Below are 25,070 nucleotides of genomic sequence, written 5' to 3' on the forward strand. Positions count from 1 at the left end.
GATTATATTAATTTGCTGTGCATATTTATTTGCTATATTTGTGCTATATATAAATATTGTGCATATACATATATTAGTGGTGGGCCGTTATCGGCGTTAACGTGCTGCGTTATATATTTAATTGTGCATAAATAATTTTTATGCAATATATTTATGTCATATCTCTCTCTCTATATATATATATATAATTGTGCATATATGCAATAGCTTTATATGCTATATCTGTCTATATGCATGATTATATATACATATTTATTTGCCATATATTTGATATATATCTCCTATGCACAATACTGTATTGAATATTTATTTTGCTATTTCTATTTATGTAATATATTTAAGTGTTATATTTATGTGCTTAATATTGTGCATATTTATTTGAAATATATTTATATGCTCTATGCATTATATTATATATGCATAATATTTTGAATTTATATGCAATATATTTTGCTATATATATATATCTGTACGCACTACATATGCACAGTTCTATTAACATAATTAAAATTGCATATATATTTGCAATATATTTGTATGCTATACATCTGTCTATATATGCACTATTAGTAGTGTGCATAAATATTTTGACATATGTGCACAATTAATATTATGCATATATTTTTTGATATATTGTGCTCTATCTATATGCAGTATATTTATATTATATAGGCAATATATTTGCTATATCTATATATATGCATGATTACTATTATGCATATATATTTAATGTAATATATGTATTTGTTATATATATATATATATATCTGTGCATATTTATATGCAAGATTTATATACTATATCTATAAGCATGAATAATATTGTGGTACTATATATTTATAGGCAAGATTTACTATATATATACTATACATATGCAGTTAATATTGTGCATATATTTGAATGCAATATGTGTTATACATGTGCATGAATAATATTGTCATATTTATATGCACTGTATGTGTATATATATATATATATATATATATACATACACACATACACATGAAATATATATGCACAATATTAATCTGCATTAATCTAATATTAATATGAATATATATCTACATGCACGATTAATATTGTGCATATATATTTCTTCAGATGAACAATTTAAATGTGTAACCAGCGCTTAAAATTACTCAAAAATGAATTTGCTATTCATTTATAAGTATTAAAATGGCTAATATATTGACCTAATATGATATATAATGAATTATATATATTGTAAACACGGGCGCTCAGTAATGCCAGTAACATCACGACAACCACATCCGCCAATGTTTTTTATTGAATTAATTTGTAGAGCTTGTACTTGAAACAAAAATGACAGCTTCTTAATTCCAGAATCAAGACAAAAATAATCTACCCAAATAAAGATTTTTTTTCCAAGGCGAGCATCAGTTAAAATTACGCCCACCCACTTCAGCATTTTTAGAAAATAAAATAAAGCAATATATAAAATTCAATTTTTAAAAGTCAGTCCATCACAATATCCACAGAGACGACCAGAGACCACACATTTAGGATGTTTCACAGAGCACGCGCACACACACACACACACACACACACCTGACCTGTTGCTTGTCAACTCTGAGCTATCGCTGTCATCTTTGGTGCCATTTCTCATTTGAACACAGTCATAAGATGCAAGTGAGCAGTGCCAGACATTTTGAAACAAACAGGATGAAATGGATGAGAGACATGGAAGGAAGAACTAACGGTCCAGTGAGGTAACAGAGAAGGGACGCGACAAACCTATCAAACGCACTCAGAAAACACACGCACACGCAAACACAACTAATGGCAAAAGTGGAGCTCTAAGCAACTTTGCATTGAAGCATTTACAGTCCTGCATAGTTATTCAAACTTACAAACTAAGGCGTTTTATTGACAGTCTTGGGAGTTCTTGTACTGATATTATAAGCAAAACTAAACTGAAAGTTCAAGTAGGCTATAATCTCATCACTTTCCTCTATGAAAAGCTTTCACACATGATTCATTCATCCGTAAAAGAATGTTTTTTTTCCCTTTCACAAGGTCCAGTGAGATACGCAGCACCAAAGACAGCAAGACATCTGCACGCACAGATGAAAGGAACATCATACGTACTGACCTCCAAAGAAAATAGATCACATAATATTAATGTATATTTTATATACATACCCATTTTATTCTACTAATACACTTAAACATCATCATAATATGTCCCTGTCAAAAAATTATAAATAATTTACCCATATGTATTATTAACAGCTACTATTCTAACAGTCTGTAGAAGGAAACGGTTGGACTATCACATCCCTTTAGGAGTTTGAACAAAAATCTACTAAGAAAATAAACACAGGAATGCACGTTTCCAGCCGACATTAACTTAAATAGAAATTATGTTGCTTTGTTTCGTACTCCTCTCGCTTCCTCTAGCTCTATGTCCACAGTGATTAAGGTCTTGTGTAAACATGTTGACCAACAAAAAAAAAATATTCAAATGCACCCCGCTCACTCCAATCATCCAGAACACTGATCGATTAAAAGCAGAATGACGTTAATTGAAGAAGGGTCGTTCATTTCCGTCTGAATGAAAGCTCAGGAGGTGTCCGTCCTCGAGAAACCGAGCAGCTGAAAAAATCCGTCGCCAGCGGTGTCCACTTGTACATTCTGGTTGTGACGGTCAGTGGGATTTCCTCTTCGTTTCTCCCCCCTGACTTTGGTTTGCATCTGAAGAAAATACAGACAGTTAAAAGATTGCACGAAAAATGCATTTCAAATGATCTGTTCCAAAACCCAGCGGGCGACATTTGCCAACGAAAAAATGCCTTAGAAAATACCTCGGTTGGCCTCTAGTCTTTGTGGATGAAATCCCAGAATACACTGACAAGCTTGAGAAGTGAGGCGGGTAAATAAAGGCAAGTTATTTATGATTTTATTTCATTCAAATGGTTTGCTCTTGATAAATGCTAATTTGACTACACAACCAGTCAAAAGTTTTTGAACGGTAAGATTTTGTTTTTTAAAGGTTTTTTTTAAAGCAGCATTTATTTGATTCTAATTGCAGAAAAAGCAGTAATATTTTTACTAATGTAAATAACTGCTTTCTATTTAAATATATTTTAAAATGCAATTTATTCCTGTGATCAAAGCTACATTTTCAGAATTATACTCCAGTCTTCAGTGTCACATGATCCTTCAGAAAACATTCTAATATGCTGATTTGCTGTTCAAGAAACATTATCAACGTTTAAAACAGTTGAGTACATTTTTCAGGATTCTTGATGAACAGAAAGATCCAAAGATCAGCATTTATCTGAAAAAAGCTTTTGTAACATTACATACTATAGCATTCAAAAGCTAGGAGTCAGATTAATTTTGTTTTTTGGAGGGAAACAAATGATAGAAATTAATACTTTTATTCAGCAAGGATGCTTTAAATTGATCTAAAGTGATGATAAAGACATTTTATATTACAAAAGATTTCTATTTTAGATAAATGCTGTTCTTCTGAACTTTCTATTCATCAATAATAATTCAAATAAACCTGAAAACATTCAACTGAGCTGTTTGACAATGTTTTTTGCGCAGCAAATCAGAATATTAGAATGTTTTCTGAAGGATCATGTGACTGGAGCAATGAATCGATCTCTTCACTACAGTTACGTTACTGCATGAAAAAAGCAATAATGAACATCGGAAGGTAAGCTGAAAGGAACAGCACAACTTACTAAAATGCATCATGTCTCATGTAAGCGCTGAATCGGTGTTTGAACAGTTTGTAAGCAATCTCAGGTGACTACATTTACCTCAGGAAATAAATTTAAGTAGGTCAAACGTTTACATACACCTTGCAGATTCAGCTAAATGTTAATTATTTTACCAAAATAAGAGGGATCATACAAAATGCATGTTACTTTTTTTATTCAGTACTGACCTGAATGAGATTTTACATAAAAGTGAATAATGACCCCGTTCAAAAGTTTACATACACTTGATTCTTAATACTGTGTTGTTACCTGAATGATCCACAGCTGTTTTTTTGTTTAGTGATAGTTGTTCATGAGTCTCTTGTTTGTCCTGAACAGTTAGACTGCCCGCTGTTCTTCAGAAAAATCCTTCAGGGCCACTGATCTATCAGGTCCCATATATTCTCTGGTTTTTCAGCATTTTTGTGTATTTGAACCTTTTTTTTGAATGACTGTATGATTTTGAGATCTATCTTTTCACACTGAGGACAACTGAGGGACTCATATGCAACTATTACAGAAGGTTCAAACGCTCACTGACGCTTCAGAAGGAAACGCGATGCATTAAGAGCTGGGGGTGAAAACTTTTGAACAGAATGAAGTCATTTTTCTTATTTTGCCTAAAAATCATTTTATTTTTAATTTAGTACTGTCTTTCAGAAGCTACAGAAGATACTTGCATGTTTCCCAGAAGACAAAAGTTACATTTGCCCTGATCTTCAAATTCAAAAGGTTTTCACCCCCGGCTCTTAATGCATCACGTTTCCTTCTGGATCAAACACAGTATTAGGAATCAAGTGTATCTACATTTTTGAACAGGGACATTTTTATCAATTGAACTTTCTTTTGTGGACTATATGTAAACATCTTGTATGTGAAACAGCTTATTCCAAGTCAGTACTAAATAAAAAAAAATGCATTTTGTATGATCCCTCTTATTTTAGTAAAATAATTCGCATTTAGCAGAATCTACAAGGTGTATGCATGTAAACTTTTGGCCTCAACTGTACTAACATCATTTGGAAGTTGATATAAAACTGCCTTATGTACAGTTTACATGCTTGTACCCAACCTTGAGTGTACATCTAAAAAATAATGTAATAGTTTGGACTTGGTTCACCCAAAAAATGAAAAATCTGTCATTAATTACTCACCCTCATGTCGTTCCAAACCCGTAAGACCTTTATTCATCTTCGCAACAGAAATGAGGATATTTTTAACGAAACCGGAGAGCTTTCTGAACCTGCATAGACAGCAACACAACTGACACATTCAAGGCCCATAATTTCTTATTTTCTGTGTCAGTCTTAGACGCACATTTATGATAGTAGTATGCGTTGTGGTACTGTCATGAATGTGCATCAAAGACTAACATGGAAGAGAAGAAATTGTTCAATAAAGTTATTTATTTTTTTATAAAAGTATTGTCAAAGCTTCTTAAAATTACAGTCAAACCACTGATGTCACATGGACTACTTTAACAATGTCTTTACTACCTTTCTGGGCCTTGAACCTGGTACTTGCTTTGCGTCTATGAAGAGTCAGAAAGCTCTCGGATTTGATCAAAAATATTGTAATTTTTGTTCAGAAGACCAATGAAGGTCTTATGGGTTTGGAACAATTATTGACAGAATTATTGGTTTTGGGTGAACTGTTCCCTTTAAAATACCAAATGACAGGGTTTCCTCAACTTTCCTGTATAGTTGAAAGAATTAGTTTTCTTTCATTATGAAACTTTATAGGCTGCAGCACCTGAAATATTTCCAAATGAATCGAATCAAAATTGTATAAATGTAATTTGTGTCAATACCCAGCCCTGGTCGAGCTCCTCAAGAGAAGCGGCCTAAACGTGTCCCATTTAACGGTAACAATAATCACGTGAGGTTTCACTTAGAAGGTAGCAGCCATCAGCACACTAGGTTTTGGAACAGAGCTAAAGTCACACTAATGAAACACAAAACAGGATTGAAACAAGCAGAGGAATAAAGGAACGGTCAACAACCCAAAACTACGACAGAGCAACAGTGAGCTGGAGGAATTCTGCAGCGTTTACCTGAGAAAGCAAGCTGCAAGTGGGGAGGTAGAGCAACCTGAGACCCTGGCTGAAGACTCTTAAACAGATCTGGGGGACGGCAGGACAGGTGGAAAGAAAGATGGACAGAGGGAGAGATGGAAGAGCGCACAGCAATCCAGGAGCAAATGAGATGGCAGGAATGCAGCACCAAAACAGGATGCCAAGTGGAGAAAGAGGAAGAAAATTGAAAAAACAGATTAGGGAGACAACAATAGAGACTCGGACAAGCCACATCACATAAACACGGCCAAACACGATACAAGCCAACATAAAAGCGCAGAAACATTGTGTACACACACTTACTCTGTGCCAGGGTGTATCCTGAGTTGGTAGCGGGTGAAGCTCCCATGGTGCTGCAGCCAGGAACTCCAGGGCCTGGAGGGTTGAAGTTGAGGAGCGAGGGGAACTGGAAGGGTAGAGAAACAGGCACTAGACCCCCGAGCATCCCGAAACCCAGGGGGAGGGAGGGGGGCACTGAGCCCAAGAGGTTACTTCCTGAAGCTGAAGACGCCTGCGGAAAAGAGGGGGCTTGATTAATGCTTAGATTGTTTAGGGGGGAAAAACATGTTGGAAAAAGTTTAGACACCTGAATATTTGGCATCCAAGTACACTGAATAACAAAACCGAAACTATATTTGCAAGCAATCTTTTGGCCAAGGCCCACTTTAAAATGTTACTGCCCAATCTCAAGTTCGCTCATTTCTATTTAAAAAAGATTTCATGGAAATTATCCACCAATGTTGTTGACAGGTCACTTTCAATAATATAATGATAAATAAATATGATCCATTCTACAGAACTTGTCCAAACTGCTGTCCCACAACCAAAAATCATACTTAAAAAAGCATTTAAGTATTCAAATCTTATAAGTTTACTAAAATCCTTCTATTATTTATTGAAATCCACAATATTATTTAAAAATATTAGTAAGCTTATATATAAAACAACCATTTATTTGGTACTTTCAAGTTAGAAAATATAAAATAAATATATATTTTCTTTGTAAAGGTAAAAAAAAAAAAAAAAAAAGTGTCCCGCATTTTTATATCACTACCAAAAGTGTACATTTCAGACTGATTTTAATTACACCCCTACATTTATGATCGGGAAATATTCCTGTGTCCCACTCTCTCATAGCTAGAAGGTGTGAGTAGATAGGCCCCATCATTTTGAGGCAAATCTGTTCAAAAGTCTAAAAATCGGTGTGTAACTTTAAAGAATGGCACTAACAAATACCATTTTTCTATAGTTAAACACTTTTGGGAGTTATTCCGTAACATTTAGTTTTTGTGTATAACTGTTCAGAACTGTGCTAGCTAACCATGTGCTGATTAGCATCTTTGAGCTAGCTTCAAAAGTATCTAAAATTGTCACCACGGTTACGACTAAAACATTTGGTGAAGTTTCGTTTGTGACTATGATTTTTTGGGTGGCATTCCATAAAATTGTCAAGACTTTGCAAGGGTGCTTTAAATTGATCAAAAGTGATGATAAAGACATGTTACAAAAGATTTCTATTTCAAATAAATACCGTTCTTCTGAACTTTCTATTCAAAGAAACTTGAAAAAATAAAATAAAAATAAAAATCTACTCAGCTGTTTTCAACGTAATAATAAATGTTTTTTGAGCAGCAAATAGGAATATTAGAATGATTTCTGGAAGATCGTGTGACTGGAGTAATAATGCTAAAAAAAATTCAGCTTTGAATTCAAAGGAATAAATTACACTTTAAAATAGAAAATCCTTAGAAAACATTTCATACGGTAAAAATATTTTAAACTTTTACTGTTTTTGCTGTACTTTGGATCAAATAGACTTGGTGAGCAAAGAGACTTATTTAAAAAAATAAATAAAAATTAAAAATCTTACTGTTAAAAAAAACTTTTGACCGCTAGTGTCTGGTGTAAAAATTAAAATTCATGTCAGAAGTAAGAATAACAAGGGCTCTGACAAACACTCTTTAAACACTTAAATTATTTTAATCGGAGCCATACCAATAACGATTAAATGCTTAATATCAGTGCCGATAATTGATCAACCCATACTTTAAAGTCAGCTGTAAACACTTTAAACATACTGTAAGAAGAGTTTGCACAGAAATCACAATAAAATTCTTTTAATTTAACAATTAAAAAAAAAAAATGCAGATCAAAGACTTTCCAATGTCAAATTAATAATATTGCATCAAATACACTTCAAAAGGCTTAAAAGGCTTAAAAAACAAAACACACACACAACTAAAATAACAGCCTCTGAGTGAAAAAAGACTCATGGACACTGGAAAAGCACAGCACAAACAAAGGCAAGGTAATGATTAATGACTAATGACTCTCAGGGAACACACATACTGATCTACTAAGTGACTACTGAAGTTGCTTTGCATAAAAACAGCTGCCAAATGCGTACATGTAAAGTACTACCACTGAGAGCCAGCAACTGCAGAAACAGGTCGAGCATGACTAGACAATTTGGAGTGATTGAGGCTGCTGGACTCACCTGTGACAGATGAGAGGAGACAAGAGAAGGAGAGGGCAGGGTCATGGCTGACGCCCGACTCGTTGAAGACTTGGCACTCTGACTAGTCCCTCCCATTGTCCTTTGTCGCTGGCTGTGATTGGCTGGTACTGCTGAAGGGGAGGGGCTACCGTCTTGGCAAAGGGGTGTGGCCATCAGGGTGGTGCTGGTGGTGTTTGCACCACCGCTGGGTGGACTAGTGGATTTGTGTCCACCTGCAAAACTGTAACTGGCCTGTCCTGAGCCGGATTTGACTCCGGATCCCACTGCGGTGCCTTGTGCGGTAAACGGCGGCCTGAAGGCTGGACTCTTGGGGCCGTATTGGTGCGAGCTGGGGATCATTTGAGGCCTGGGGTGGATGAGAGAGGGAGATGACGAAGGCGAGGGTGAGGATGAAGGAGGAGGAGTAGGGGCAGGGGGTCGCGGCGTGAGTTTGATTATGGGAGAGCTGCTACTGTGGGAAGACTTGGTGAGCGTGGCCTGCATGGGCGTGATGAAGTTTGACTGGTTGTGTGGCATTGAGGGAGTCTTGGCCTGTGATAGCAAAGTGGAAGGAGAGGAAGTAGTTGGAGGAGGAGATTGCTGAGGGCTCTTGGCGTTCATCTGTGAGGGATGAGTGTTCATACGAGGCTGCTGCTGGGAAACCACAGTGCCGCCACCAGTAGTGGATTTATTAGCGCAGTTTTTTGCTTGTCCGACAGGGGGCGGAGTCTGAACCAACTTCACTCCCATTGTCCCAAATGACCTCTGCTGTGGAGGCAAGAGGGGCGAGGCGGTTGGGGGCGGACGGGGCTTTGCAGACTGCGCCGTGTTCATTCCTGAAATGCCAGCTCTGTGACTGGCCGTTCCCGAGGGTCTCTGCACAAGCCCGCCTTCCTTTAGTATCACGAAGCTCTCGCCTCGCATGGAAGATGCAGGAGACGAGGTGAGCGGAGAGGAGAGGGAAGGAGAGGTAGATAGAGTGCTAATATTCGCCACAGAGATACCAGAAGACTCCATTTTCGCTGGAAGGGTGGAATGTGACAAAGGGGAAGAGTAGTGGCCGACTCCAGATGAGGATCCGTGGGCGCTGGGAGAAGAGACGGCGGGGACGCCGTTGTTTGGCGTCAGACCCTTGGCAGCGTTACTGAGGAGAGCGAGAGCTTGGGAAATGGAGTCCAGAGAGTTTGCTGCCAGATCCTCATCTAGTGAATCCGAGAGGCAGATGGGTTCAGAGGGGGAGGAGGGTGGTCTGCACGCTGGGGCGGGTAAGGCAGGCGAGGCAGAGGTGGATCCAACCCCTGGAGCAGGTCTCTGTGTCCAGCTGACGTCCTAGAAAACACAATAGCAAATACAGAACTTAGAAATGTGACCACAGTCAACAGGAGGACAAATAAAACTCAGACAAATCTGAGTATATGGATGCAATTGTGGAAAACTGGTTCAATTTTACATACCGTCATTTTGGCAGCTTTTGGAGTTGGAACAATCCTTTTCTTGCCCCTGTTGTGGAAAACAATTCAACAATCACAATTAGACATTAATAAAGAATTATTGGAGTAGTTTAAAGACCTATACAATAGTTTACACCAAGATAAATAATCATAATAAACATTTTAATTTGAATGTTAAAGGGTTAGTTCACCCAATAATGAAAACTCTGTCATTATTTCCTCCTCACCCTCATGTTGTTCCAAACCTGTAAGACCTGTTCATCGTAAAAACATTTGATGAAATCCAAGAGCTTTCTGAGCCTGCATAGACAGCAATAACTACCACATTGAAGGCCCAGAAAGGTAGTAAGGACATCGTTATAATAGTCCATGAGACATCAATGGTTCAACCAGAACGTTGTAACTCTTCGTGTACAAAAATAACTTTATTCAACAATTTCTTCTCTTCTGTGTCAGTCTTCGATGCACATTCACGAGAGTGCCACAAAAAATTTGAAAAGTTATCCTCTATCAAAATCTTCAGGCATGTTTATGAATACTGTTTTTTGCACAGTGTGCGTCTTTCATCAGTTTGTAAACAAGAATGCAGGACCACACACGCCTTGTGGTATTCCCACAAAACGTGACTGACACGGGAGAAGAAATTGTTAAATACAGTCATTACTTTTGTTTTCTTTGCACAGTAGTAGTATTCTCGTAGCTTCATAAAATTGCGGTTGAACCACAGATGTTACATGGACTATTTTAATGATGTCCTTACTACCTTTCTCGGCTTTGAATGTGTCAGTTGTGTTGCTGTCTATGCAGGTTCAGAAAGCTCTCGGATTTCATCAAGAAATATCTTTGTGTTCTTAAGATCATCGAAGGTCTTACGGGTTTGAAATGAGGTTGAGTAATTAATGACAGAATTAAAATTTCTGGGTTAACTATCCCTTTAATTCAACAGATTCAACCAATAAGATTTGCATTTATGGTCACATGTCCAGGGCTGCTACTGCTGTTACATAGAACTACGACTTGGCAGTGCACACAAACAGGATTTAGTAGAGGAACACTTCAGAAATTACTCTCCATTTACTCCTGCATTTGGAGTTGTTTAATGAACACCATTGCGAATACAAAAATCTGAACGGCTGTTTGAAAACATGTAAATACAGTTTGACCTCCTTTCTTCTCTCTGACAAGCGGGTGTCAGAATCAGAAAGTTGCACAGGAATATTTATGCCTTTCTATCCACCTTATTATTCTCGTAAGAGTGAGAATTTCTAAATTTTATGGGTTTGGCTTGCAGTCTCATTGGCATCCAGCTATTTTTACCTGTACAAACCAGCTCGCTTTGCTGCTTGATATTGCAAATGGGTGTGTCTTACCATATTATTTTAATGTATTATCTTAATTGTGAACACACTGGTTTGTAGTGCAGACAGTTTTACTGATTTCTGCACATTGTTAATCTTCTTTCTTCACTTCCCTGTAGCAGCTAATGAACAGATTTCTTCCATAGGTTTACTTGCACATTGAAGAATAAGGTGGATAAATGCCACCAAAAGTAATTTCTGTGCATTGGTCTTAACAGACAAACCACATATGAAAATTTGGTCAGACATTAATTCCAAAAAATTGCGTTGATATGAACAGGCCTTAAAAGAGATTCTCCACATGATCCCAGTGCCCTTCATCAAGACTCTGTACCTTTTTAGACATCTGATTTCCACTGCAAAAATCAAACCTTCCGTCTTTAACCTACTGTCTACCCACTCCCTCTTATGATTTGTTCAGCTCTGTGCAGTCAAATCTACTTCAAGAACAAAGTGGCCAACGCCGGTTGCTCATTCTCTCAAAATCCACTTAATACATGCTAAGAACTTCAAGAAAGAGATAATATAGCAGGTTTTTGCCATCCACCACACAAACAGAGCAATGGAATTTGCTTCCTTATTTTTCATGCACTGCAACAGATATCAACTTAATTAAATTACAATGACAGCAACAATAAAGCTATTCATTTTTTTGTTAAAATGAAGTCTATTTTAGCACCGTAAATTTTCTATTTTGACACCAATTCCACAAAAATTTACCACATTTTCTCTCTAACTCAACATTGCCATACAAACGCATTAATTGAAGTTTGAGAGGCTCCCCTAAAATAAAGAACTAACGTTATGTTATACGTGTTGTCCTCTAGGCAAGGAGATATGAGAGACCACTCACAAACCCTATTAATATTTCAGGATGTCTGCCATCAACTGAAAGAAGAACATCTATAGCAGCATAAGGTGCTCGAAATATAACTTCTCAATGAAACATTAGAGTGTCATTTCAAGGGGTAAAATTGGAGAATGCAAAAACACAAATTACAAAACATTTCAAATAAACATAAAATTACTAATGCACAACCCCATTACAGATTCTTATTATTTTTCTCTGCATCATTCCAATTTTTATAAACCAGCCAGGGGGGAAAAAAAAGTTTAAAATTCCAAATATTTGAATTAATCATTTCCTATATTCATAAATCTTTATTAGTATGCTTACTTTGTCGGTAATCTTTAGCCAAACCTTTTTAATACAGCAGCAAGACCCAGATATTTATGCATTGACATTAAACTTCTCATGTACGCCTGTTAAACACAAGCTTTAGGATGGATGTATATACACACAGTCAAAAGTTTGTTTAAAGAAGTCTCTTCTGCTCACCAAGCCTGCATTCATTTGATCCAAAGTACAGCAAAAACAGTAACATTTTGAAATATTTTTACAGTTTAAAATAACTGTTTTCTGTTTGAATATTTTATAAAATGTAATTTATTCCTGTGATTTCAAAGCTGAATTTTAAGCATCATTACTCCAGTCACACGATCTTTCAGAAATTGTAATATTCTGATTTGCTGCTCAAAAACATTTATTATTATTATTATTATTATGATGATGATGTTAAAAACAGCCGAGTAGAAAATTCAGGTTTCTGATTAATAGAAAGTTCAGAAGAACAGCATTTATCTGAAATAGTAATCTGTAACATTATACATGTCTTTATCATCACTTTTGATCAATTTAAAGCACCCTTGTTAAATAAAAGTATTCATGTCTTTCCCAAAAAAATATACTGACTCCAAGCTTTTGAATGGTATAGTGTATACAATATGGTATAATGTTACAAAAGATTCTTTTTTCAGATAAATGTTTTAAAATTACCCAACTGTTTTTAATACTGATAATAATAATAATAATAATAATAATAATAATAATAATAATAAAATTTTCCTTAAACAGCAAATCAGCATATTAGAATGATTTCTGAAGGATCATGTGACTGGAGTAATGATGCTAAAAATGTAGCTTTGATCACAGGAATAAATTACATTTTAAAATATATTCAAATAGAAAACAGTTATTTTAAATAGTAAAAGTATTTCAACATTTTACTGTTTGTGCTGTACTTTGGAGGCTTTGTGAGCAGAAGAGACTTATGAAAAACAGGCAAGCAATTATCTTACATTCCGCCCTTTTAATGCAAACATTAGTGTAAATATATATGAAAAGACTGGTCTACTCACAGGCCAGTGAGGTGACCATGTACTGCACGACTCTCCTTAAAAAGCATCCTAAAAAAAGATAAAAGGAATCTTTTAGTCACATGGTATTTTACTAGAAGAAGGTAACACCAGCACATAGTCAAACACATACCTGGTCTGCATCCAGCCTTTGGGCCAGAGTGGCTTGACTTCATTCTCCATGAAGGCTTTGAGATAGTCCTCCACAGACAGAGAGCACTGCTCCAGCTCATAACAGCTCAGCTTCACACGCACCAGGTTACACAACAAAGTCCTGGGGAATGAAAAGCACAGGTTTATGGGACAGCCCTTGACTTCTTACACTTTCTATTAGTGATTTTAACATGCTAAGGTCTAAACCTGAGTTTGTCATCCCATATGAACTTCTTCCTTGGTCCCATCACTCTCTTTCCTGGTTTCTCTTCATCATCATCCTCCGATCCGTTCTTCTCTCCATCTTCTATCTGCTGCCTGTGACACACACAGTGAATCTTATAATCTCTATATATTAACACCACCTGTTTGTCATTTTCCACAGTGCGTTCCACACATCTAAACAAGCAAATCTTGAAAGCAAATAGAGGCAGGATGTTGGGGAAATATAAAACTTACTTAGCTGCAGCTTTTGCCATGCAGTCCATGTTATATCTGGCGATCTGTTCTGGCATTACGCTGCACACGGCTAGTTTGAGCTTTAACAAGGGTGTGCGTAGACGGTCATCCTAAATAAAGAGAAAGACAACAAGGAGACATTGATGTTAGTTTTCCGTGTTGTGGCTGCTACAAGCTAGTCAATGTAAAATAGTTAAACTACAGTCAAGCTAATCTGAAAATTACTCCATGTATGATATCTAATTTTTTGCAATCAAGATTTATTTATCTGGCAAAAAACTATGGATCGCAGGTAACAGTATTAAACTTGAACAGATAAATAGTGTACTAAATGTGTACAAACAATAAAAAGAAAACACCCTAATTAAACTTCAAATGGATAATGAATAATAGCAGCATTTAACTTAATATTTAGCTTCAAAAGATGAAACAAAACTTGTTTCACACAGCTCGAAGCATGACTGCGACTGCTAATGTTCGACACAGAAAATAGTCATTTCTGGATAACCACAATGAATATTTTAATTATAAAATTGTTAATGGGAATGGCCAACTATAAATTACTACTGCAACGTTGACCGCTGAGAAAATGTATTTAAATAATGAGGACGGGCGTCACATTTACTAAATATTAATGATTATACAAAAAGAAGTCCATGTCCCAAAGTATATCTACAGTTGAGGTCAAAGGTTTACATACACCTTGCAGAATCTGCAAAATGTTAATTATTTTACCAAAATTGATGTTATTTTTTATTTAGTACTGACCCGAGTAAGATATTTCACATAAAAGACGTTTACATATAGTCCACAAGACAAAATAATAGTTGAATTTCTAAAAATGCCCCCGTTCAAAAGTCTACATATGCTTGATTCTTAATACGGTGTTGTTACCTGTATGATCCACAGCTGTGTTTTTTTGTTTAGTGATAGTTGTTCATGAGTCCCTTGTTTGTTCTGAACAGTTAAACTAGCCGCTGTTCTTCAGAAAAATCCTTTAGGTCCCACAAATTCTTTGGTTTTGCAGCATTTTTGTAGCCTGGAAAAATCCAGACCCTAATCGATTAAGATTAAGGGTCTGGCATAGATCAATGAAAACTGTCTAACTGGAGGGGCGGCACCAAGCATGCATTTGAAACTCTCAATGCACGCAATTGGATAACACCACGACCAATCACTAAGTTTTCACTAAGCCCCATACGCTTAGCTACCAGCGGAGCTAACTGATGGATTAAACTCTTGCCGTATCCAGTTGGCAAAACAGCAAAAAAGTCCTACTTACAAAGGAACGATTCGAGCGCGGTTTTCTGTTCCTCTTTTATATGAAAAGCCAAGTTTAACTCGTTCATTGTAGCGGCCAAAGCAGTTTCAAACAACTGGTGTTCATCTGTTTACTATATGATTCGGACGTCGCAGCGCTGTCGTCATCAGCTTAGCTCGCCTCTGGCCCGCCTACATCAGATACACCGATTTGATTGGTTCCCAGAACTGCTTACGTAATGCAGTAACGTGGATCATTGCTCGATGCCAGAGTGTCTTGCAGAGACAATTCAAATTGTGCTCTCGCGAGACCTCTGGATTTCCAGGGTAGCATTTTTGTGTATTTGAACCCTTTCCAATAATGACTATGATTTTGAGATCCATCCTTTCACACCGAGGACAACTGAGGGACTCATATGCAACTATTACAGAAGGAACAAATGCTTACTGATGCTCCAGAAGGAAAAACAATGTATTAAGAGCCAGGGGGTGAAAACTTTTGGAATTTGAAAATCAGGGTCAATGTAACTAATTTTGGGAAACATGTAAATATTTTCTGTAGCTTCTGAATGGCAGTACTAAATAATAAAAAAAATGATAGGCAAAATAAGAAAAATGTAGGCACATCTACATTCTGTTCAAAAGTTTTCACCCCCAGCTATGGTTAAGGTATGTTTTTTGCTTCTGGAGCATCAGTGAGTGTTTTAACCTTTTGTAATAGTTGCACATGATTCCCTCAGTTGTCCTTAGTGTGAAAAGATGATTCTCAAAACCATACAGTAATTGATGGAAAGGGTTCAAATACACAAAAAATGCTGAAAAAACAAATAATTTAAGGATTTTTCTGAAGAACAGTAAGCAATTAAACTGTTCAGGACAAACAAGGGACTCATAAACAACTACCACTAATTTTTTTTTATACATTCAACTATTATTTTCTCTTGTGGATTATATGTAAACGTCTTTTATGTGAAATATCTTATTCAGGTCAGTACTAAATAAAAAAAAAAATGTATGAACCCTCTTATCCCTCTGGTAAAATAGCGTATGTAAACTTTTGACCCCAACTGTATAAACTACTTCAGTCACCTGGATTTAGTCAACTAATTCATAATATTTCAAACTAACCTATTTACTATTTTCATGTCCCAGGAGTGAGAAAGTCTAGAAGAACGTTGTTGTTTTTATAAACATGACATGTACACACTATTTAAAAAAAAATAGCTGACGCAACTTAAAAATCTAGTTTAGTAGCATTGCTACTTTTAGTATCATTACCAAGTACAAAAATAACAAATATCGTTCTGACGTTAGCATAAAATATCAATACCCTATGGGAAAGTCTCATATAGTCCTTCACCTGTATGTTGAGGCTGAGTTTCTTGAGACGTTTTAATAGCGCCTCCTTGTTACAGGGCACAAAGGCCTCCAGGTGAGAGTACACCTCCGAACGCACGTCTGCCGGCTGCTCCTGAACCTGCAGCTCAATACTAAATGAGAAAAACAATGATAAATGACAAGAAACAACAGAATATGAGAAATGATCAAGTCGTGGATATGAGAACACGCTGAGATTTGACTTACTCCAGCAAGATATTATTCATATCCAGAGTGAAGAATTTCTTTCTGCCTTCTTGATCAAATTGCCTCGATGCCTGAGTTCAAATAAATAAAACAAAAATCAACTTATGCTGGAAAAATGGTATTACTGTCAGAACATGAAGTCCCTGAAGTGTTTTAAAAATGGGAAGTGGATTTGTGGGCGTATATTTGCTCTCTTGCTCTCTCTCTGTACCTCAGTGCATTTACCTCCAGTGAAAACATTTAATGCACTATATTTTAAAGATGTAATGCAGTTTATATAACAGAGAGCTATCACTAAAAATATTCAGAGGCATTTATTCTTATCAAATCTGCTCTCACAGAACAGGCTGAGATGGATTTTCCCGATGGCTTTAAAGGCATCATTGCATTCAAATTATTCACATTTGTCCACTTAGCAAAAGTCAGCATTTCTAAGACTTCTATGTAAACTCCCCTACATTGCTTTGCTAAGCTCATGCATGGGCTGTGGGTTTGCAGTTAGTTTTAATAGCTGAAAGTGACCCATCCTTCAATAGGAAGGAATAGGATTAGCAAACCCTGCAATACATTGTGAGACATTCACAATACAGACTGTGCTGAAATGTGTCTCAGAAACTGATAAGATCAGACTGAAATCATCAGGGATCTTGTTAAAAATAAACTTCTGTCAGCTAACATTAGAGACGTAAAGAGTGTTTTCCAGTGTGGAATGAGTAGATGGATTTGTAAGTTCTGAATGTTCAGTATGGATTTGATACAAATTTTGAAAGATCACATATTTGTTTTTTCATGATATGAGTCTGTGACAAGGCCTGGCAAATAACAAAAACGTGACTCACAGCTCTTAGATCTTCTATGCGCTTGATCAAGGGGGCTGGAAGACCATTGGGGAGAGGTGGAAAAGAGATGAGACCGCCCTGCCCTCGACTCAGTCCACCTCCTCCAATTTTGTGCCCCAATGATGACCCTAACCCAACCTGTCCGTTTTCTCTGCCTGATGGGGGCATCTGGGGCCCTGTGTCCAAAAAACTAAAGTCCAGGTCACGCATGAGATCCTGAAGCTCACTTTCATTGGCCGAACTAATCAACGACATCATGGCGGGGTCGGCCGTCAGGTCGGCTAGTGAAAGGTCATTGTTGTTGGCGTTGCCTTGAAGATGGGAGTTCTGCAGTAGGTTGTTGGAGTTGGGAGTGCTGGTGAGTCCAGGGCCCGGATGGGACGCACTGGCATCCTGTTTCCGCATCTCTTCCTTCTCTCGAGTGAAGCGGCGGAGCATTGCAGCTAGACAGAGCGAATCCTTCATGAGTTTCTTCCGCTTTTTCTTCTCAGGGCGGTGAAGGCTCAGACCAGCCACTCTGTGAGCAAATATATAGTCAAAAACCGATTATAAAATTGCATTTGTAATTCTGATCCATGTCCAACTACAAGTTTACACATTCTGGAAAGTCAATCACAAATGGCTTTCTAATGGAACACTTCACTTTTAAGAAAAGTAACAATTTAATTGCATGATGTATACAGGTATTAGTTTTGCTAAATGTATATATGGGCCATTCTACAGAATTGGTGCAAACTGCTCTCCCACAACCAAAAAACACATTTAAAAAGCATAAGTATTCAAATCTTGGATGTTTACAAAGATCTTTTATTATCTTTCGAACGCCACAATAATGTTTGAAATAGCAGTATGCTTAATATATTTACATAAAATCATTATTTAGTGGGTACTTTCGATTGTGAGGTGGCTGTCCCAAACACTAACCCCTAAATTTCAACTTATGAAGATGATATTAAAAATATATTTTCGATTTAAATATATATATTTTTGTAAATTGTGAAACTTTGTCACTTCAGACAGAAGTAGAAGTAGTAGTAGTATTATAACCATTGATATTATTAGTAGCAACTTAAAATGACACAACTGATCATGTTATCTCAACATGAAGGCACCCATGAGGCGGCAACCCACTTCATATAAAAAAACCAGCATTTTCTACAACAATTTTAACACTTTTTGAAAATTATATTATATTATATTATATTATATTATATATATATATATATATATATATATATATATTTTTTTTTTTTTGTAAATTGGGAAACTTTGTCACTTAACAATACAATGCACTTTAGAATCAGGAAAACGTGTGTGTGTCTCTCTCATATCTACATGGTGAGTAGATAGGCCCCATCATTTTGAGGTAAATGTTTAAAAGTCTGAAAAATCTGTGTGTAACTGTGTCACTACTAAACACCAGTTTTCTACAATTAAAGACATTTAGGACTTTTTTGGAAGTTAGTCCATACCGTTTAGTTTTTATATGTGTACAACTGTTCTGAACTGTGCTAGCTCACCATGTGCTGATTAGCATCTTTGAGCTAGCTTCAAAAGTATCTAAAATTGTCACTGCCAATTTGCCAAAACAGTCACGACTGAAACATTTAGTGAAGTTTCGGTAGTGACATATTTGTTTTTATGGGTGTTATCCGTAATAGTACTTAGTAGTGACAAAAGGGAACATATAATCCTTTTTGGAGAGGAAAACCATAATTTTGGTACAGTTATACACATTTTTTTGTATTTTAGTATGTGTTTAGTATGTTAAAATTCTGTAATGTGATGTATTCACTACCAAAAAATTACTGTCACTACCAAAACATGGGATGTTTTGTGAAAAATAAAGTATTAAAATCCTAAAAGTTCAATGTAACCCTTTTAACTGAATTATATATTCCGGTAGTGACAAATTTGGGCAGAGGACAAATATTCCAAAACTTTCTGAAAATACAATGAGAATTAACTGCACAATTACTAGAAAAGTGTACCTTAGATTTTATACAATTTGTGGAAAAAGACTCTGAACAAATACTGTAGCATGGCCCATATACAAAAACTAATTCTTACCCTTGTTTAGCTACTTTGTTCTTCCTGGGTTTTTTCTCCTCTATACTGGTTCCATCTTTCTTCTTCCTTCTTTTTATCAGTGGTTCCTGTCCATCTCTGACCTACAATCAGAAAACAACACCTTCTGAAACAAACATCATAAATAGGCTCTTACGAAAAAACAAACTCTTAAAAGTAAAGCAATTTGTCCACTACTCGCCATCAGGTCATTTCCAAACCTATAAGATTTTGTTAGTCTTTGAAACACAGATCTTCATGAAAAAAAAAAGTAATTTAGGCTTTTATTTACATACCGCGTGTCAAGCAAGCACATTTGAGCTTTTGTTAACTACATTTGATGAGCTCTACGTAAGTGCATTCAATAATGTTTATATGTAAAAAAAAGCCTAAACAAAATCCCTTCATCATATTTGACCCTGCTCCACAAAATCAAGTAGCACGGGTATATTTGTAGCAATAGCCAACAATACATTGTATGGGTCAAAATTATTGATTATGCCAAAAATCATTAGGATATTAAGTAAAGATCATGTTCCATGAAGGTATTTTGTAAATTACCTAGTAATTAGTAATATGCATTGATAAAAACTTCATTTGGGCCACTTTAAAGGCGATTTTTTTCACCCCTTAGATTCCAGATTTTCAATGAAAAGCTTATTTATTCAGCTTTCAGATGTTGTATGCATTTTTTTAAGAAATTAACCCTTAAAGCTACCACATCTCTTCAGAGATGTGGGGTGAACTGTCTCTTTAACAAGCCTATATATCATTTAGTGGCCCCGTTTGTGCATGGTAACAACATCCGTCTGGGGTGATCTGATCACAAGTGTTCAGTCCAGACAGATATTATAAATAGAGGTGTAAATGGGGTTCGGATTGTTTTGTGATCTGGTCACCCAAACCACATCTGAACAAAGTCACATGCGAAGGGTTTTAAACGGATGATTTCATGCTCCTTAAACTGATCTGTTTTGGAAAAACCAACCTTATACAGATACACACATGTTTGTGTTAGAGTGAAAATTCACTCTAAAAAAGTCTGTACTGATCACTTCTGATCAGATCACCCAAGATGAAAATTAATAAACTCACCCTGGATTTTCCTTCTTTGCCCCCATCCTCTCCCTCAGATTCAGAAGCAGCTCTAAACTGCAAAGTACCCGTATTAATGTAGAATCCACCAAGCTTGGTGGACAGGGAGGCTGGAACAAGCTCATCATACTAGCAGGAAAAAAACACAAGTGTTAGGCTAAAAGTGTATTTCTAAGGTTATGATGGCAAAAATAACTCCAAAACCATACAATCCAAAAGGTAAACCTAAATATATCCATCACTGACTTCAAAATGAATGGAAAAAAAACACCCCTTAAGTTCAGAGAGCAATGAGACAGAGTTGGTAAACAGCATGTTAAATGCCAATCGATCATCTCCATAGTGATGTCTGTCTGTTGCCATGGCAAGTGCCCACTCACAGCTTCCGAGTTGTCTATGAAGGGGTCACTCTCATCGTAGCCGAAGCCAATGTCAATCAAATCCTGCATCCGATCTTTCCGCCTCTTTTTCCCTGCGTTTCCCTGGAAGGACGTCAGTGGTAGCGGCAACGTGACCTTTTGAGTGCCCAAACATTTGAAAATACAGCTTAAAATCATTGAACAACACTTACGTATTTGCTCTCAAACTTTTTGGCCAGTGCCTCGACCGCAAGACGTTCTCTCTCATCATCGTTAAAGGGATCGTTGGGGTCTAGGGAAGACTTCGACTCTGGTGGATTCTTCTTGGCCTGTGGAAAGGAAATGTGTGAGCTCAATTACTCCAGTCAGGCTAGTTGGGACATTTAATTTTTCTATTTATTTCGGAATGTTGGATCATAGTGACACATAATGATAATGTACTTTCCCATTCAAATTTGGACAGTCCACCTAAAAATTAAAAACCAAACAGTTTCAGTTCCCTTTGGCATCTATTGTATTTTGTCTATACAATGGAAGTCAATGGAAACTGAAACAGTGTTTGGTTATCAACATTTTTCACAATATTTTTTTTTTGTGTTTCACAAATAAGTCAACAGGTTAGAAATGACACGAAGGTGAGTAAATGATAACATATGTAATTTTTTGGTGGACTATCCCCACACTAACATCGATAGATATAAAGTTTTAATATATAATCGTTCAAACTCTATGAGAATAAGGAAGTCCACAAACCACAATAACAATTACGATACAAAGAAATAATATCAATGGAATCACTTTCAATAACGATACAGACAAATCTGAATCCAGCTGACTTTAAATACACTACCAGTGATAAGATTTTTAATGCTTTTTAAAGAAGATTCTTTTGTTCCCTAAGCCAGCATTTATTTGAAAGTACAGAAAAAAACAGTAACATTTTGAAATATTTTTACTATTTAAAATAAATGTTTTTCTTCTGAATATATTTTAAAATGTACTTTATTCCTCTGATTTCAAAGCTAAATTTTAGCATTATTATTCCAGTCACTTGACCCTTCAGAAATCATTATAATATTCTGGTTGCTGCTCAAAAAACATTATTTATTATTATTATAATTATTATTGTTGAAAACACATTTATTTGATGAATAAAAAGATTGGAAGAACATCATTTATCTGAAACAGAAATCATTTGTAACATTATAAATGTTAAATTAATAATTTAAAAAATATATATACTGACTCCAAACTTTTAAACGATATAGTGTATAATGTTAGAAAAGCTTTTTATTTCAGATAAATGCAGATTTTTGGTTCTTTCTATTCATCAAACAAACCTGAAAAAATGCAGTCAATTGCTTTAAATATTGATTATAATAACAACAACAATAAAAGTTTCTTGAACAGCAAATCAGTATATGAGAATGATTTCCGAAGGATCACGTGATGATTAAGACTGAAGTAATGACACTGAAAATTTTGCTCAGATCGCAGGATTAAATTACATTTTAAAATATATTAAAATAGAATGCTTTTTTTTTTTAAAATATTAAAAATATTTAAAATTTTTACTGTTTTTGCTGTACTGAAATTATTGGATCTAACATTAAAAACATTAAAAATCTTACTGTTCAACAAATTTTGACTGGTAGTGTAGCTAATGCATTCAAACCAGCAGACAACATCACCACAGCACATGCTTATAAAAAACACATCTGGCCTTCAAACGGGTGTTGATTTAGACTCCATTGTCATGCTGTGTAGTAGTAGTATTATTATAACCATTGATATTATTAATAGCCACTTAAAATGACACCACTGATCATGTGACCTCAACCTGAAGGCACCCATGAGGTGGCGACCCACTTCATGCAGAAAAACATTTTTAATACTTTTCAAAAATTTTCAAAAAAAACTTTTTTAATTTAAAAAAGTGCACTTTTACCAAAATCAAACCATTTGACAGATGTCAAAGGCTAGGGCTATGTTCATGAAAGTTACATGACTAGCTCTCCAATGCTGTTATCAGCAATTCAACTCTCCTTTAATGATTTTGTGCGCACAGGGCCCTGGGGGCCACAAGGGTCATGTACTCAACAAAGTCCTCTTTATTTATGAGCAAACAGGATAGAGACACGTCATAAAAAATTAAAAGCACTTCTCACTCGATCATAACATATGTCACACTTGCCACTGAGGAGGAGATCCCCTGAACAGGACTTTATTTTTGGACTCCACTGCTAACAGGCTAATGCACAAGCAAAGTCAGCAAAAACAAGCAAGCGGTGGCTTTATACTAACAAGTAATGGCTGGACTACACACTCTTGACTAAAGTGATCGGGATAGTTACTGTACCTGTTGAGACTGGATGAGCTCGTTGTAGTTAAACTCGGCCGAACACTGCTCGTTCGGCTCGGACAGACACAGGTTGAGGCGTACTGTCTTCCCTTTGGGCTCTTCACTGTCTCTCTTCCCGATCAAACCCCCGCGGTCACCCGCTGTCGTCACCCCGGTCCCCATCATCTTCATCCTGCCCTCTCTGTCAAAACTCATCTCGGCGGCCCCGTCCTCCTCCAACCGCCGTCTTCTGCCCTCCGCGCCTGGACTGCCGGCCAGGGCCGACAGGGTGACAAACTGCACTTTTCTCGGTTCGGCCATTTGGATGTTCAGTGTTCTTGGACACTCACTCACTCACTCACACTCAGTGGCGGGGCTTGACTTCGCCAAACAACTTGATTTAAAGAGCTTCACGCCGGATGGAAGCGGCGCTCGGAGGCAGTACTGATGCTAGAGTCCCCTCCGCACCTTACGGGGTGCGCATGGGAAGGGATGGCCGGCTGAAAGTTGATTTTGGAGGCGCAAGCATCCTCGGTCGCTATGCTCGGGGGACTCAGGAGCTCCGAACAGCCATCTTAGATGAGAGAGAGTAAATAAAAGAGCGGAGACGAGCGAACTGAGCCTGCGCGCACACGGACACCGGAAACGGCGTGCGCGACGGAGAGCTGGCCATGGCCAATCAGAAGGCGCCGACGGCGGCAGCGTGGCCAATCAGAGGCGGGCCTAGAGGCAACAGACGCTCTAATGAGCAATTAGAGATGTTACAGTGGGAAAAAATAGGATTTCCCTTGAAATTGAACTAATACATAGATATGGAACTAATAGAGGAAAGTGTTTTCCAACAGAATGTAGTTCTAAGGACGCTTATTATGTCTTAAAGGAGTAGTTCACTTTCAGAACAAAAATTTACAGATAATGTACTCAGCCCCTTGTCATCCAAGATGTTCATGTCTTTCTTTCGTGGTGAAGAAATTGTGTTTTTTGAGGAAAACATTTCAGGATTTCTCTCCATATAATGGACTTCTATGGTGCCCCCGAGTTTAAACTTCCAAAAATGCAGTTTAAATGCAGCTTTAAAGGGCTCTAAAAGATCCCAGCCGAGGAAGAAGGGTCTTATCTAGTGAAACGATTGGTTATTTTCTACATTTATAATTTATATACTTTTTAATCTCTACACAGAGTACACAGAGAGCTAGACAAGACAAGCATTTGAGGTTAAAAAGTATATAAATTATCTTTTTTTTTTTTTTTTTGAAAATAACCGATCGCTTTGCTAGATAAGAGCCTTCTGTCCTCGGCTGTAATCGTTTAGAGCCATTTGAAACTGCATTTTGGAAGTTCAATCTCGGGGGCACCATAGAAGTCCATTATATGGAGAGAAATCCTGAATTTTTTTCCTCAAAAAACAATTTCCTTACGACTGAAGAAAGAAAGACATGAGCATCTTGGATGACAGGGGGGTGAGTACATTATCTGTACATTTTTGTTCTGAAAAAGAACTACTCCTTTAAGAGGTTTTGTTGTTTGGATTTAAATAGCCCAGGAAATGTAATGCAATATATTTACAATCCCATTAGTGAGTAAATTATTTCAATCCTATTAG

The 25,070-nt window shown here is 36.6% G+C and overlaps 1 protein-coding gene across 3 annotated transcripts; it reads right to left on the bottom strand.

Annotated features, from left to right (window-relative positions):
• Window positions 1–1,256: 1,256 nt before the first annotated feature.
• ubn2a (ubinuclein 2a) lies at window positions 1,257–24,040 on the bottom strand. 3 transcript variants are annotated; one of them, XM_073852122.1, is made up of 17 exons: window positions 23,486–24,040; window positions 21,339–21,455; window positions 21,148–21,249; window positions 20,768–20,896; window positions 19,676–19,776; window positions 17,606–18,122; window positions 16,767–16,837; window positions 16,543–16,672; window positions 13,923–14,032; window positions 13,671–13,781; window positions 13,444–13,584; window positions 13,314–13,361; window positions 9,760–9,805; window positions 8,306–9,634; window positions 6,112–6,319; window positions 5,788–5,856; window positions 1,257–2,715 (listed from the first exon to the last, which is right to left on the bottom strand). In XM_073852122.1, the coding sequence occupies exons 1-17, from the start codon at window positions 23,786–23,788 to the stop codon at window positions 2,669–2,671; spliced, it is 3,579 nt and encodes a 1,192-aa protein (XP_073708223.1). In that variant the 5' UTR covers window positions 23,789–24,040; the 3' UTR covers window positions 1,257–2,668. The 3 variants fall into 3 exon arrangements, with proteins under 3 accessions (XP_073708223.1, XP_073708225.1, XP_073708224.1); XM_073852124.1 differs by lacking the exon at window positions 21,148–21,249; XM_073852123.1 differs by lacking the exon at window positions 5,788–5,856.
• Between the last annotated feature and the right edge of the window lie 1,030 nt (window positions 24,041–25,070).

The sequence above is a fragment of the Garra rufa genome, chromosome 12 (assembly GCF_049309525.1).
Source record: "Garra rufa chromosome 12, GarRuf1.0, whole genome shotgun sequence".
In the NCBI taxonomy this organism is placed as follows: domain Eukaryota; kingdom Metazoa; phylum Chordata; class Actinopteri; order Cypriniformes; family Cyprinidae; genus Garra; species Garra rufa.

Bases quoted from the DNA above. Each gene is read 5' to 3' on its own strand.
- ubn2a (XM_073852122.1), bottom strand. From the start codon at position 23,788: ATGGCCGAACCGAGAAAAGTGCAGTTTGTCACCCTGTCGGCCCTGGCC. The intron at 19,777-20,767 runs GTGAGTTTATTA...TTCTGATTGTAG, and splicing joins GCAAAGAAGGAAAATCCAGG to GTCAGAGATGGACAGGAACC. The intron at 13,782-13,922 runs GTAAGTTTTATA...TGTGTGTCACAG, and splicing joins ATGGCAAAAGCTGCAGCTAA to GCAGCAGATAGAAGATGGAG.